Raw genomic sequence first — 14,382 nt, forward strand, 5'->3', positions numbered from 1 at the left:
CATTTTTAAAATATTGGTTCTATCACTATCAAATATGGGTTCTGCTGTTGTTGCATACACAGTGATAGAAAAGTCATAGGATGTTTAATGTTACTATATAGAACACTCTTAAGAAGATGATTCTTCAGGGGTTCTTTAGTAAAGAACACTCCAAGAACCAGTTGCATGCTTAAAAGTTTCTTTGTGTGGTAAAATGGTTCCTCAGATACTGTTAGCATGATGTCAAACTATAGTCATTTTCAAAAGGGTTCTATACAGAACCATATGTGACACACTGTCCATCAGTCTGAAGAACCATTTCACCATGCAAAGAACCATTTAAGCATGAAATGGTTCTCTATAAAACTTTTATATAAAAACTTTTATATAACTTTCTATAAAAGTTTTAATAGAACCTGTGTCTTTACTAAAGAACCCTTGAAGAACCGTCTTGTTCAAGTGCGTATGGATGAACACTCCTGTTTCTTGTTCCTGTCCGAAAGAAGGGCTGTACAGCTAAGCTCTTAAAAAAGATGATTCATCAAGGGTTCTTTAGTCAAGGCAGTTCCGTGTAGAACCATCTGCATGCTTAAAGTGCTCTTTGCATGGTGGAATGGTTCTTCAGATTGATGGAGATTGGTTTTATGGAAATTCTTCTATATAGCACCAAAATTGTTCTGTTATATGCAAGCTTGGTATCATCATGATAGCAGAACCCCTCTTGGTGCTATAAAGAACCTTTTTTAAAAACAACATTCTCCATCAATCTGAAGAACCATTTCACCACACAGAGAACCATTTACGCTTGCAAATGGTTCTATATAGAGGAGAGTCTCAACCTGAACGTCCCTGATGTAGAAACATTTATAATAAATGTGTAATAAATGTATTTCAGATGTTTTGAAAGGGCTGTAGGCCTCTACTAATGTCCTTATGTTGTTGTTTATCAAAGCATTAGAGCACGTGCTCCTTCTTCTTTTAGACGTAGCTCTGTGTTTCTACTATGACGTAATGTAGTGTTAACTAACCGCTACTACTAATAAAGTGTTGTAGTTAATGTAGCTTTTGTGCCACTATATTAATTAATGTTAATAAAATTAATTAAAATTAATATATGTAAAAAAACGTGGGTTAAAACGACCTTGCCCATTCAACAGTGGTGGTCTATGAGTTTTAAAACCACTCGAATATGTCTGTCATTAGCTCTAAACCAGAAACAGCCGCAAACCCTGGCCTCTCTTTCAGTGCTAATGAGCAGCCAAAGAACGTTACTACCTCACAGCTCACTGGAAGCCTGAACTGGGCTTAAATCATATCTGCCATATACTACATTTCCTCTGCGAGATGTTGACCCCTATATAGTTCATTTCCTCTAATAAAAGTCTACTAGGCTATGAACAGTGCTGTGTTATTGTAGTGATAGTCGCTCATATGGCCATGTACACTTTCTGTTAAAGAAACATGGCAATGTTCAAGTTCTTTGCAGAGTTTCTCCATCTGCACCACCATGCATTTATTTTCCTGTAGTCTATAGACAACTTTGAAAATATTCCTGTGTTAAATTATGTAAATAACAGGCCTAAACGAACGAATTATATATAACAGTGCTTTATTTGTAAGTAAGACGAAGCCAAATTAAACCATCAGACTAATTATGCAGCAGGTCAGGATAGATAGATAGATAGATAGATAGATAGATAGATAGATAGATAGATAGATAGATAGATAGATAGATCATTAGGAGCATTGCATGTTGAATCAAGAAACTTCAACTCAATCAGGTTTAAAAGCGAACTGAACCTTTTTAGGGCACATAAGCCAATCTAAACCAAACCAAAATCAAACCACTGCTTAGTTCTTGATCCTATATGCTGCTGATTTAAAAAATAAAAATTATTTAAATGTAGTGAATGTAGAAAAACTTAAAAAGACTAATTTCAGATTTTTTTTTTCGTAGACTATTTACCAGTTTCAACAGTGTTCAAAATAAACCCAAGTTATAAAGTTTGGGTCTTGTTAATTAATATTATTTTATTTTTATTTATATTATTGCTGCTGTCAGAAAGGACTGTACAGCTACACTCTTAAAAAAACATGGTTCTTCAAAGGTTCTTACGTAAAGGCAATGGCTCTTTTCAGAAGGATGAGTTCTATAGACTATAAGTTCATTTGCATGCTTAAATGTTTTTTTGCATGGTGAAATCGTTCTTCAGATTGATGGAATTGAATGTGTTGGTTTTAAACAAAACCTTTTTGAAAATGGTTATAACACCAAAAAGGGTTCTTCTATTACATACAAGCTTCGTCACAGTGGCGGAACCCTTTTTGGTGTTATATAGAAACATTTTTCAAAAAACAAACATTCTCCATCAGTTTGAAGAACCATTTCACCATGCAAACAACAATTAAAGCATTAAAATGACTCCATATAGAACTCACGCTTCTACACAGAACCAAGAAAGAACCCTTGAAGAGCAGTCATTTTTAAGAGTGTACAGCTGTCTGAGTCGCTTTAAAGCAGCAAAACACGGCTAAATGACGCGGCTAAAGCTGGTTCTAGAAGAGAATAAGGTGCTATAATCTCAGTGTGGATGTGTGTAGGTTGGTGTGAGCGACTCAGGGGTGATTTTTCGCTGAAGGGGGGCGTTTAAAGCGTGATGTTTTGCTCGCCACCGCACTCAATATTTCAGCAGCCAACATGGCGGCGGCTGTAACGGCTTTTTCTGTCAGAGGGAAGATTAGCAACATTAGCAGCGCGCGAGGCAAACCAGAAGCCGCGAAAGACAGCCCGCGTGAGCTGCCGAGGGAACAAACAGATGATCTGTCATTTCGAGAAAGCTCTGAGAGAAAAAAAGAGGTGACACACACTGAGCGCAGCGGCTTTTACTCATCAACCATTTCCTTTCAGGCTGGTGCGGTTTCAGACAGAAAATGGCTTCCTCCCACCCCGTCCACTTTACGGCTGATTGAAGAGAGTCAGTCCATCAGTCTTCATAAAAATCACCCTTTTCAGGGCATTCGAGGTCGCTTAGTTCTGTGTGATAGTTCATACCCCCTATAACAAGACATATGCATCATCAAGCAGTGATTTTAAAGGGGAATTCCGCTGATTTTTTCACATTTCAAAAATAATTAAATGGTTAAGATGTGAACAGAGTCCTGCATAGTGGTTTGGTGTGAAATGCTGTATTCTAGAGAAATTTACAGAGTCAGAATTGTGGTGCAGAATTCACAGTGGTGGTGATAGGAACCAGACGTCCACCTCTAAAAGCTCCCTCACAGAAGGTTATTACTTTAAATGGTTATGAATACCCAGCGTGATAGATAGATAGATAGATAGATAGATAGATAGATAGATAGATATACAACCTTTTTTCCAGAATTACCATCATCAACATTCACTGGTGGTTTTAGATAGTAAATGTCTGTATCTGTGTTGTAGTCATGGTGACGCCTGGTTCCTATCACCACCACTGTAAAGAAATCTGAACCATTTCACACCAAACCACTCTAAATCGCTATGTTTACATTTTAGATATTGAATTATGCAGAAATTTCGTAAAAATCAGTGGAATTCCAATATAAAATGTTGTTTGGTTCTTTAAAGAAACTTTTAAAAACTAGCTCTACATAGCATCGAAAATGGCTCTCTTGTTACAAGTCATAGAACCTTTATTTGGTGCCATAGGCTGTGAATCTTTACCTATCAGCTCATGGTAGCACTCCATACAATAACAGCCCGTATTAAGATATACATATTTATATATTTATATTATATACTTATATATGTGTATGTGTGTGTGTACACATACATATATATTTCGTTTAGTCAGGGTTTCTTCTTGCTCAGGACAGTTTATTTTTCTAGTTTGTTAACTTGTTTGTCAAGTGTTTTCTATAAAGTCTGCCTCTCTCTCTCTCTCTCTCTCTCTCTCTCTCTCTCTTTCCAGAACTCTGGAAATGGCTCAACGTGATATCACCTCTATTGGACAAGCAGAGTAAAAAGAAGCTCTGCCTTTCCAATATATATTGTACTGACAAATCAATATCATAGTTATTACAATGAATAATTATTACAAGTAAGCAGTAATTATACATGATCATTCACAATGGTTAGATTGTCACAGATGACTGAGACTGGCTTGTAAATCAGACTGCAGTTCACAACCACACACTTCAGTCCGACTAACATAATAATAATAATAATAATAATAATAATAATAAACTTTAAAATAAAGCCTTAACAATAAACTGCATTGACAGCCCACTGCTGCTCGTGCTCTTAATTTCCGTTTGCAAAAAAAATTCTGCTTCTGCACGAGACTCCTTGCCCAGAGACTAGCGAGCCAATAATCTTCTTACAGCTCGACCGCGCGCGACAGTGTGCGCGCCCGACCGACCAATCGCTGCACTGACAGCAGCCGCTGCCTGCGCTCAGACGCAGACCCTGCTGAGCGCGTGGAATTCTGTGGCGTTCTAGAACTAACACTGGGTTCGCTCGCGTGGAAGAAAATCTGTCGAGTTCTAGAACGCTGGGTTCGCGCACGTGGAATTCTGCCACGTTCTGTTCTAGGCTAGTAAGAGTTGTGCTGTGTTGTTCTAAATAAATAGAACGCTTGGCTCGTGCTTAGACCTCTGGTTGGCGTTTTAGAACACAGCAGAATTCTACTCAAAAACAAACTCCAGAATTCTACACGCGCCAACCGTCGTCGCGTTCTAGAGCCTTCTGAATCCCTTTACCCGATCTGGCACGTCTTCCGCTAGCCGAGCAGCTCGCGCTCTTCCTCCTACATCAAACGCCACCTGTTTATTAAAGGCGCGAGGTTCTAATGGCGCTCGCTCGAGTTTACAAGCCAGAAAGTGAAACTTTTTAAAGATTAATAGTAAAAAAGAACATTAAAACGTCTTTTTTAAAATCTTAAAAATCGTTAAATATAAGTCATTTAGTTTAAAAGATATATAAAATAATATAGTTTCATTACAGAGGAATTTAGAATATATATGCAATTTTTTTACTGTCACTACAGTGGACTGATAAATATAAACCAAGTTTTCCTTTGATTTTTTAAAATTATAATAATAAATAAATGTTGTTTAGATCAAAATAATCGCTCTGAAGCGGCAGCAGAAATCAGAGCAGTCAGCTCTTCAGTACCACTCCTGGACTGTGATTAATTGTACTAATTTAATCTGAATTTAATCTCACATTATTTCACTATTATTTTATTCTTCATATATGTCTTTATTTATTTTTACCTTTGTTGAACGCATATTTTTAATATTTAACTGATGCTATATATATATATATATGTGTGTGTGTGTGTGTGTGTGTGTGTGTGTGTGTGTGTGTGTGTCTGTGTACACATATATTTAAGTGAAGTTATAATATTGTAAACAATGATATGAAACATGAAAATCCAATTTATTATTTTTTTTTTAATTTCATTTGACCAGTTTTAATGCTGAAAATCTTCACAGTATTATTGGTTAAATGAGTAATGTGCATAATAATAATAATAATAATAATAATTATTATTATTATTAGTAGTAGTAGTAGTAGTAGTAGTAGTAGTAGTATTCTTGTTAGTATTAATATTATTGTTATTATTAGTATTCTTGTTAGTATTATTATTATTGTTGTTGTTATTATTATTAGTGGTAGTAGTGGTAGTAGTAGTAGTCCAGACCTATTCAGGGGCAGAGCCACGGTGTCACAGACCTACCCAAGGGGGACAGAATATTTATTATGCCGCATTTTTTATGATAATGAAACTTGATTTTTGTTCTGTTGAGCACTCTCACTCTGTTATAGCCTATCAAAATTTGCCCAGCTCCGCCTAATTTTCGAAACCCTCCAATCACTGCTTAGCAACCGCTGCTATCCGCTCTTGCTTCAGTATATTAGCAGCATGTTTGTGATTACCATTGGGACTCCGAGGTCTTTCTAAAGCTTCTGAAGGGTTTTATGAGATTCAGTGTGGAAAAAAGAGACGTGTTACACAGTGAGCTGGGAGAAGTTCTTAGCTGACCTCAGAACAGCTGTGGCTTGCCCACAGACTCTGCTCTGTTCATCTCTGTATGAGACGCTGTGCTGCCCTGAGTACCAGAGAACTTTGATTTTTCTTGAGATGTCCAGGTATGTAGCACACATGCTATAGGCTAACATATAGCATCGCTATGGTAAAAATATAGCTAGCTAAGTTAATGAGCGCAATTAACACACTAAAATTTTAAAATGTAAATCCTATATTTCATTTTTTTGTTTGGACTACTCGTAAATCAGCTTCAGTTCCAGTAGCTGCTTAGTATAGGCTACAGGCTCCGTTGGCTATATTAGTGATTAGATGAGAAATTAAAGTTACCTATTCATGATATGCTGCAACCAGCATGAGAAAGTTTACTGTTATCTGCTATCTTGCAGCTAATATTAGTAAGAAATCAGAAGGTACAATAGACTCTATTTTGACCACCAGCTGTATGAGTAGCTGCCTTTCCCTTTAGCTGGGGTTTGGTACAGACAGCGTTTTATAGCGTGTGTCTAATGTGTCTTGTTGAGTAATCAGGACAGAGATGCAAAAGAAACAAGAAAAGATAGATGGGGAGGGAGTTAAATTAAATAAAATCAATTTGAAAATTTGGAACTACTTGATTTAGTGTAGGTTTCAACACGTTTTTTTTCAGCTAAAAAAACATAAATAACTAGTTTAATTAATCATTAATTAAACAGGGTAACCGGAGTCAAATCAATTTATGGAAGAATGGAGGGATGGGGTAGGAACAGAAAATTAAAAGGTGCATAACAGTTACTGTTGATGGGTGAAAAAATGAGTAATGAATTAGTAAATAAATAATGATAACAAAAAACTAAAGGATAAAGGAGAAACTTGGTGTTACGATTGGTGTAATACTAATATTCGGCTTTTACTTTATTTGCTATGAGATGTAGGTCACATTTCTGCAAAATGGACCACAATGGACCTCACTAAATTCCTTTCAATGAATAATAATAATAATAATAATAATAATAATAATAGTATCATACACATTGTACCTGAAATAATTAACATTAATGTTGAGATGCTACCGAGACTCTTATTTTGTTCATCGTTTAAGTGGTCATTATTAGTAAGCTTATTTACTCAGTAGAGCGAATATTCAATATTAGATTCAAGTTTGGTTAAAGTTCCAAAAGTTTGACTCATTCCTTGAGTTTTTCTGTTTTTGTGTTTGTTTTTTTTTATTTATTAATTTTTACTTTGTTGTTTTTCTGTTAAGCTGTGACGCAGCTTATCAGCTCTCGTCGCTGGTTGCTTGAGTCAAAAAAAAACACAAAGAAAAACATGAACACTACTGAGAGATGATGAGAGAGGTGGGGAAATTCTGTGAGGCTCCTCAGCAGCTCAGGGTTAGTTAAGGTTACCTCACTCAGACTGCCTCAGTTTTTTGTGTCTCTTCACGGTTGTGAAATGAGTCACGCGCCAAATTCTTCTTCTTAAAGATGTTCAGGCTCAAGTCAGAGAGATCAGGCTGAACTGTGGATAAAGAGCCGGAGCTGGAGCTGAGCTGAGCTTTATATCCAAAAAGACTTGTTTTTTAAACGTTTTGCAGAATTATAGTTAAACGTTGAAGTGCCGTGGCGCATTTTAGCGGCTAAAACGGTTCAGTTTCGTTTTCTCCCGCCAAATATGGAAACTACACTCTTAAAAAGACGCTCCTTCTGTTTGGAACCATGAGTGCTAGGCTCTAATGCTTAAATGGTTCTCTGCATGGCGAAATAGTTCTTCAGATTGATGGAGAACGTGCTGTTTCTGTATAGCACCAAAAAAGGTTTCTGTTGTATTGTGACGATGTCAAGCCTGTAACAGTAGAAGAACCATTTCTTAGTACCGTATAGAACCATTTTTAAAAGGTTCTATATAGATCCATATCCATTTCACCATGGTTCTTTGAAAGTTCACGGTTCTATATAGAACCATTGTCTTTACTAAAGAACCTTTGAAGAAACGTCTTTTTTATGAGTGAAGTTTAGGCTTTAATGTGGTGTAATAGTTTAATAGTTGTATTTTTGAAACTTTTGCAGATTTATTTGGCATATAAGCACACTGGTAGCGTATTTCCCCTGTTGAAAAAACATGAAGCCATTAAATGTTTGTTGGTTTCTTGATGTTTTTGTAATGTGTTTTGGCTTTTTTGATGGATTGAAAGGATTCAATCCATGGTTTCCTAATAGGATCTAAAGGTGTTTTACAGGTGTTTAACTAGTGGTCTGTTTTCCTGTTGCAAAGCAAAACCATTAGGAATTAATCCTAATGATTTCTAATGGTCCTTTTTTTTAGCAGGGTTAGTTGCTAAAACCGTTCAATTTTGTTCTGTCACGCCAAATATATTGAAAACTGACCTACGACTTAGTCCGGGCTAGGTGAGCTAACAGACTAAGGTTTGCTTGGATAAATGTAAACAGCATTAGGCTGTAAGTTAGCTGAGGCTACGGCTACCTGCAGTGTGTAAAGTTTTGTTCAAATAAAAGTCAACTCAGTGTACACTTCCCCTCCTGCTCGGCTTGTGGTGAACCATTAAGAGTTAACGTTTTTTTTGCTTTTTGAGGACTTTGTGATAAAATTCGCTGCGTAGCGTAAATTTTATCGGCAGAACAGCGCTTATAGGTTTTGCGCTCTGTCAACAACTTTTTTCAAGCTAACAGACAGGCAGAGTATTAGCATGTCTCCTCTCCGCTAAGCAACCGGCGGTCGCCTAGCAACAGCAGGACCAATGAACGGCTCCGGAGCGGGTCCGCCGCTAGCAGTGCCACGGCAACGCGGCCGGAGAACGCGATGACGTCGGTCCCGCGCGCACGAGAGAGTATTATGGGCTGCCTGGAATTCTGAGGCGAGATAGACAGCGAGAGAGATTTACACACACACATAGAGAGAGAGTGAGGGCCAGCTCGCTGCTAGCCGCTGTGCGAGCTAACGGTCGGATACACGGACGGAAAGAGAGAGAGAGAGGGAGGGAGGGACAGATAGACAGACGGACAGACAGACAGACGGAGGGAGGGAGGTAAACATGGAGCTGTCTGCTGTCGGCGAGAGGGTTTTCGCGGCCGAGTCGATCATCAAGCGCCGAATACGACGGGTACGTGTTAAAGGAGAGAAAAACAACCACACAGAAACGTTCATTCTCTTCACGTTCGCTGTTTGTCATGGCAGCAGCGGCTCGCGCTAACCCTCGCGCTCTGTCTCTGTCTCTGCCTGTGCGTGTTTGTGTATGTGTATGTGCAGGGTCGGATGGAGTATCTGGTGAAATGGAAGGGCTGGTCGCCCAAGTGAGTAGCTACAAAAACGGTAGGCTAGCGGCTAACCGAGTTAGTTACACTTTAACAGCTTTAACAGCGCCAACAATGGCTGTCAAAAAGCAGCCCCCCTTCTCACAGGCTTGGGTGCACGACCAAGCTGAAGTCAGCTTCTTGCCCGAGGCGCCAGAATGTAACTGCTGCACCGTTTAAGGTGGAACGGAAAAATTCGAACAAGAATCTGGCGAATAGGAAGCCAACTTCAGCGTCGTAGGTGCACGCGCCCTGGGGTGTGAGGGGGTGGCAAGGGGCTCGAAATCACGCGCTGGGGGTCTGTAGAACGCTGGGAAGGGGTAGCTTCATGGCCTTAGCTGCCCCAGTGCAAGCAATGCCGTGAAATCAAATCAGCTGTCAGTTTCTTATTTGTTTTGCCTTTTGCAGGTACAGCACATGGGAGCCTGAAGAAAACATCCTGGACTCTCGCCTTTTCGCCGCTTTTGAAGAGAGGTAATGTGCATGTGGTTGCATGCTGTAAATACACCCATACCCGTACACCCCGCACCCACCCCACTCTGCCCCTCGTGCATGCATGCCATTAGAGTCTTATCCTTATTTTTGTGCCCCACGTTGGGCTGCCGCCGCTTCAATTGGTCTCAAGTGGCTGTCGCTGCTTTCGCAGGGAGCGTGAGAGGGAGCTGTTCGGACCCAAGAAAAGAGGACCCAAGCTTAAGACCTTTCTGATGAAGGTTGGTAACTGTAGCCAAGTGTTTGGATACTGAGTTAAAACTAAAAACTTTGGTTATAGGATGTACAGACGTTCAAATTATGAATACGTTTAATCAGAATCAGGGTTGGGCTTACACACTTAAAAGATAGTTCTTCATGGGTTCTTTGGTAAAGAAACACAACACACAAAGAACAATTTGAATGCTTAAGTCGTCCTTTGCATGGTGAAAGCGTTCTTCAGATTGGTGGAAAATATGTTCTAGATGGTTCTATATAGAACCCATTTGAAAAGGGTTCTTCTGTTGTATACATGCTTGACATTGTAACAATAGCAGAACCATTTTTGGTGCTATATGGAACCATTTTCAAAAGCAACACGTTCTGCAAAGCTAGCAGATGTTTCTTAGAGTATTCATGATATTTTTTTTTTTTGACGTCTGAAAAGTAAGAAGAGCTAAAGTAATGCCACATTTAAAAAAATACCATCAAAAACTATGAATCGAATTATTAGCATTTAATATTTTGTACACTGTGCTGCACTAAATCCAATTAAGCAGGATTAATTTTGCTGTTTTGCAGTTAACCATGCAGTTGAAAGTGCTTTTAAGTGCTAGCAATATTCACACCATGCTCCGAAAAGACATATTGTGATGTAATTACAACAGTAACAATAATTATGGTCATGTTGCCCAGTACTGCGTTTCAGGTTGAGGTAAAGGTAAGGATTTGGGAAAATTAAGGTGAATAAAATAGGTATTTAGTTGAAGTTAAAGGTATTCTATAAAGCATCTATAGTGAGGTATCTAAATAAAGTGCTGACGCAATTTATTGTAAAATTAAGCAACAATAATTTTTTTATTCTTGCGTACATTGATGCACATGGGCCTGAAATTCCGCTTATGAATTTGGGTGATTTAAGCTGTAATGTTAGTGCATATTTATGTCTAGTTCATGTAATTTATGAGGTCAATTCTAAATTTACTGCACCAGTAACACATAATTAATGAAATATGACTGCATTTCAGTTCAGAGAATTGCCTATGAATTTTAACCATTTCAGATATAATAAATGATTCTAGACGTGTAAGTTATGCAGTTGGGTCCATTCTTAAATGCCTCCTTGTGTTTTTTTCACAGGCCCAAGCGAAAGCCAAAGCCAGATCCTATGAGTTCCGAGGCGAGTCTTCACGGAGCATGCGCATCACCTACCCCAGCCCGGAGGCTCTGGCCACCCCGAGGGCCAGAGAGGGCCTGAGGGCCGTCGTCCCTACCATCTTCCCTCCTGGCACTGTCAACAGAGGTGAGAGTGTCCGGCTTCCGCCTCCAGAGCCGCCCCGAGAACTTCCCTTGCCGAGACCCACCTCCGACGGCTTCATCCACACGCCCAAAAAAAGAGGCCGCAAGCCCAAACTGCGCTTTAAAGACGGCTACTCGAGCGGCCTGCTGCATCCAGACCAGGCGAAGATGAGCACGGAGGAGTCGATGTCCGGCATACCGTCCAAAATGGCGCGGCTTGAGCTGGGCGAGGACGACGAGGACAGTGAGGACAGGTGCTCCGACCTAAGAGCCATGAAGATGTCCCACAGGCACCAGGCTTCTCCTGCGTACCCCTATAAACCCCACAGGATGGTTCCATCGATGGATTGGAGCCTTCATTCCAGCAGAACGGCCTCAAACTTGCAGGACTGCAGGACTAGAGACCATTTGAGCCATTTGCACCGCAAACACCTAAAGCACCTTAAACACCTCAGCCACCACCGAGCGTTTGAGGCTGTGGACCCGGCAGCCAGGCTGCAGCAGCAGAAGCCCACTCTCATCGCCAAAATCCCTGTGGCGCGGATTCTTGGGGAGCCGGAAGAGGAAGAGGAGGAAGACGAGGAGGAAGATGAGGACACGTGGAGCCCCTGCTTCAGCAGTGTGGAGAAGGTCATCGTCACGGACGTGACGACAAACTTTTTGACCGTGACTATTAAAGAGAGCAGTACAGACGAAGGCTTCTTTAAAGACAAGAGATGACTCTAACCCTACCACCACATCTAAAAGTATACATATGTATTTATATATATATATATATATATATATATATATATATACATAGTTTTTGCCTTGTTTTTCTTCATATATCAATTATGATGAATGTTCTGTAGATTGTACATAAAAATATGAAAGATTTTATTCCATTTTCTGTGTTAGACACTGAAACATGTATTTAACTGTCATGGTAAAGCTGTGGATGAACTCAAGATGATGGACGGAGATTTGCATGCACTAGAAATGCTGAGTTTTGAGCTAACAGTTGTGTTTATTTGCGGATGTTTTGGCTCCCAGAGCTGCTTCATTATAAAGTAGACAAAGATTTTTATGAGAAATCGTATACTAAATATAATAAGCTTCTGTGTTTCCAGTGTCTGTCTAATTAATGCTCATTAATGCCCATTAATATTCAAGCATTGTTTCACTTGTGCACAGGTTGCCTTACACTTGCAACAAACTAGTAACTCACCGGTTATTACATTTTTATTTGTTTATAAGATTATAATATACTGATTGGTTAACATTGATAATAATGTTAGACTTGGTACAGGATGAATCACACTGAACTGCACAATAAATGGCTTTGGATTCATATTTCATATAAGTTCTAATATGGAAATGAGCATTCAACCAATTGCTAAATGTATGTGGTGAGCATCCTGACAAATCACTGACAAATTAAAGCATTCACGTGATGCACCAAATCTAAATTGCCCAATAGGCTCCTGATTTACTCCATAAGCTCTGCTGAGACGACCACATGTGTCAGTATAAACGCAATGTGACTGTTTTCTCCATATTGTGCATCGCTAATCAAAACAGGTGGGTTTTTAGACTTTAGTGGAGTTCAGTGTTGGTTTTGCGTTAGTAACTGTGTGAGGCAGCTTTGGGTTTCGGTTTAATTAGTTTGTGTGAAGATATTTGTAAACGGAAGGTTGTTGGTGCGTTCACATTCTCAATTCGGTTTAAATAAATTCACTTTAATTTAAAGACGGTTTATTGATATAAAGAGTACACTCTTAATTGTTACAATATCAAGCTTGTAATAATAGAAGAATCCTTTTTGCTGGCATACACAACCCTTTTCAAAAAGGTTCTGTGTAGAACCATATACAGCACATTCTGCATCAATCTGAAGAACCATTTCACGATGCAAAGAACCCTTTAATCATACAAAGGTTTTTCAGTGTTCATGGATCTATATAGAAGAATTGTCTTTACTACAGAACCCTTGAAAAAAAACATCATTTTTAAGTGTGTACATTAAACTAATGTGAACGCATTTTTTTTTACATATTTATAAAATCAGCTTGTACAAAAAACTCCTATTTCTTTTTTTTCGATTTTCATTTTTCTACCTCAGCAGCTGTGCTTTACATCGTGTGAACATTTCAAACTGAACGGACCAACAGAAATCCTTCAAAATCACTCGGGATAAAATCTCTTTGCATTAAACGTCATTGTAAGTTGAGAACGTTGTTCTTTCTCCTGTAAAGTTACAGTTTTAGATGTGCTTTGACGTCATGTCCGTCACCTCTCTCGTAAAAATGTTCATTCTGTGTGTGTGTGTGTGTGTGTGTGTGTGTGTGTGTGTGAAAGAGAGAGAATATAACGCTATGAAAGTGCTGAGTGCTGAGTGATTTCATTTTGATCTCATTTGTGGCAGTCTCGCGCAGTTTCATAAAATAAAAGAATCTTTTACATATTGTCTTAACTTTGTCTCTTGTTTGCTTGAAATTAATTTAGTCATTTGGTTGTTTGTAAATGAGAATGCAAATGTTTTTCTGCATTCAGAGACAGGTAAGAGGTTTTATCTAAGCTGTTAACTGTCGTACCAATTTAACTGGTTTTGTTATAACGTCGTATTTTTGAAGAATTTGTTTTATCCGATTTGTATTTTTTTTAATTACTGTTTAATTAAAGAAATGTTTACATTTATTTTTACAACCTAATATGGCGTTAATTACGTTCAGTGCTTTTTAATGGGGTTAAATTGTGCACTAACTTTTAACCTTATTTCTGTCTGTTTTTTTTTGTTTGTTTGTTTTATCTGTGGTCTAAACTGTGGCAATAGACAGATAGACAGCTAGATAGATATATATATATAGATAGATAGAGACTACTGATTAACTCATCACAGCAAGCATTAAAATATAACTAAAAGTGAATAAACTCAGCAGAGACTCAACGCTGATACAGCACTGACCATATATACAGCATACAGACCATATATGCAGCATTCTGGCCATAAATGCGGCATACTGACCATATGTACAGCATTCTGGCCATATATGCGGCATACTGACTGTATATACATACAAACACAAACATTCACATTCAGCACAGCCGTTTAT

At 38.7% G+C, this 14,382-nt stretch overlaps 1 protein-coding gene across 1 annotated transcript; it reads left to right on the forward strand.

The window, feature by feature from the left end:
• The first annotated feature begins 8,807 nt into the window (after positions 1 to 8,807).
• Positions 8,808 to 13,025, forward strand: cbx8b (chromobox homolog 8b). The gene is made up of 5 exons (XM_036571403.1): positions 8,808 to 9,111; positions 9,258 to 9,301; positions 9,710 to 9,775; positions 9,948 to 10,014; positions 11,132 to 13,025. Exons 1-5 carry the CDS (start codon positions 9,043 to 9,045, stop codon positions 12,008 to 12,010), a joined length of 1,125 nt encoding a protein of 374 aa, XP_036427296.1. The 5' UTR covers positions 8,808 to 9,042; the 3' UTR covers positions 12,011 to 13,025.
• Positions 13,026 to 14,382: the final 1,357 nt, after the last annotated feature.

The sequence above is a fragment of the Colossoma macropomum genome, unplaced genomic scaffold (genome assembly GCF_904425465.1).
Source record: "Colossoma macropomum unplaced genomic scaffold, Colossoma_macropomum, whole genome shotgun sequence".
NCBI lineage: Eukaryota > Metazoa > Chordata > Actinopteri > Characiformes > Serrasalmidae > Colossoma > Colossoma macropomum.

Excerpts from the sequence above, each read along its gene's own strand:
- cbx8b (XM_036571403.1), top strand. The coding sequence starts at position 9,043 with ATGGAGCTGTCTGCTGTCGGCGAGAGGGTTTTCGCGGCCGAGTCGATC. Across the intron at positions 9,112-9,257 it reads TCAAGCGCCGAATACGACGG|GGTCGGATGGAGTATCTGGT; the intron begins GTACGTGTTAAA and ends GTGTATGTGCAG. Across the intron at positions 9,776-9,947 it reads TTCGCCGCTTTTGAAGAGAG|GGAGCGTGAGAGGGAGCTGT; the intron begins GTAATGTGCATG and ends CTGCTTTCGCAG.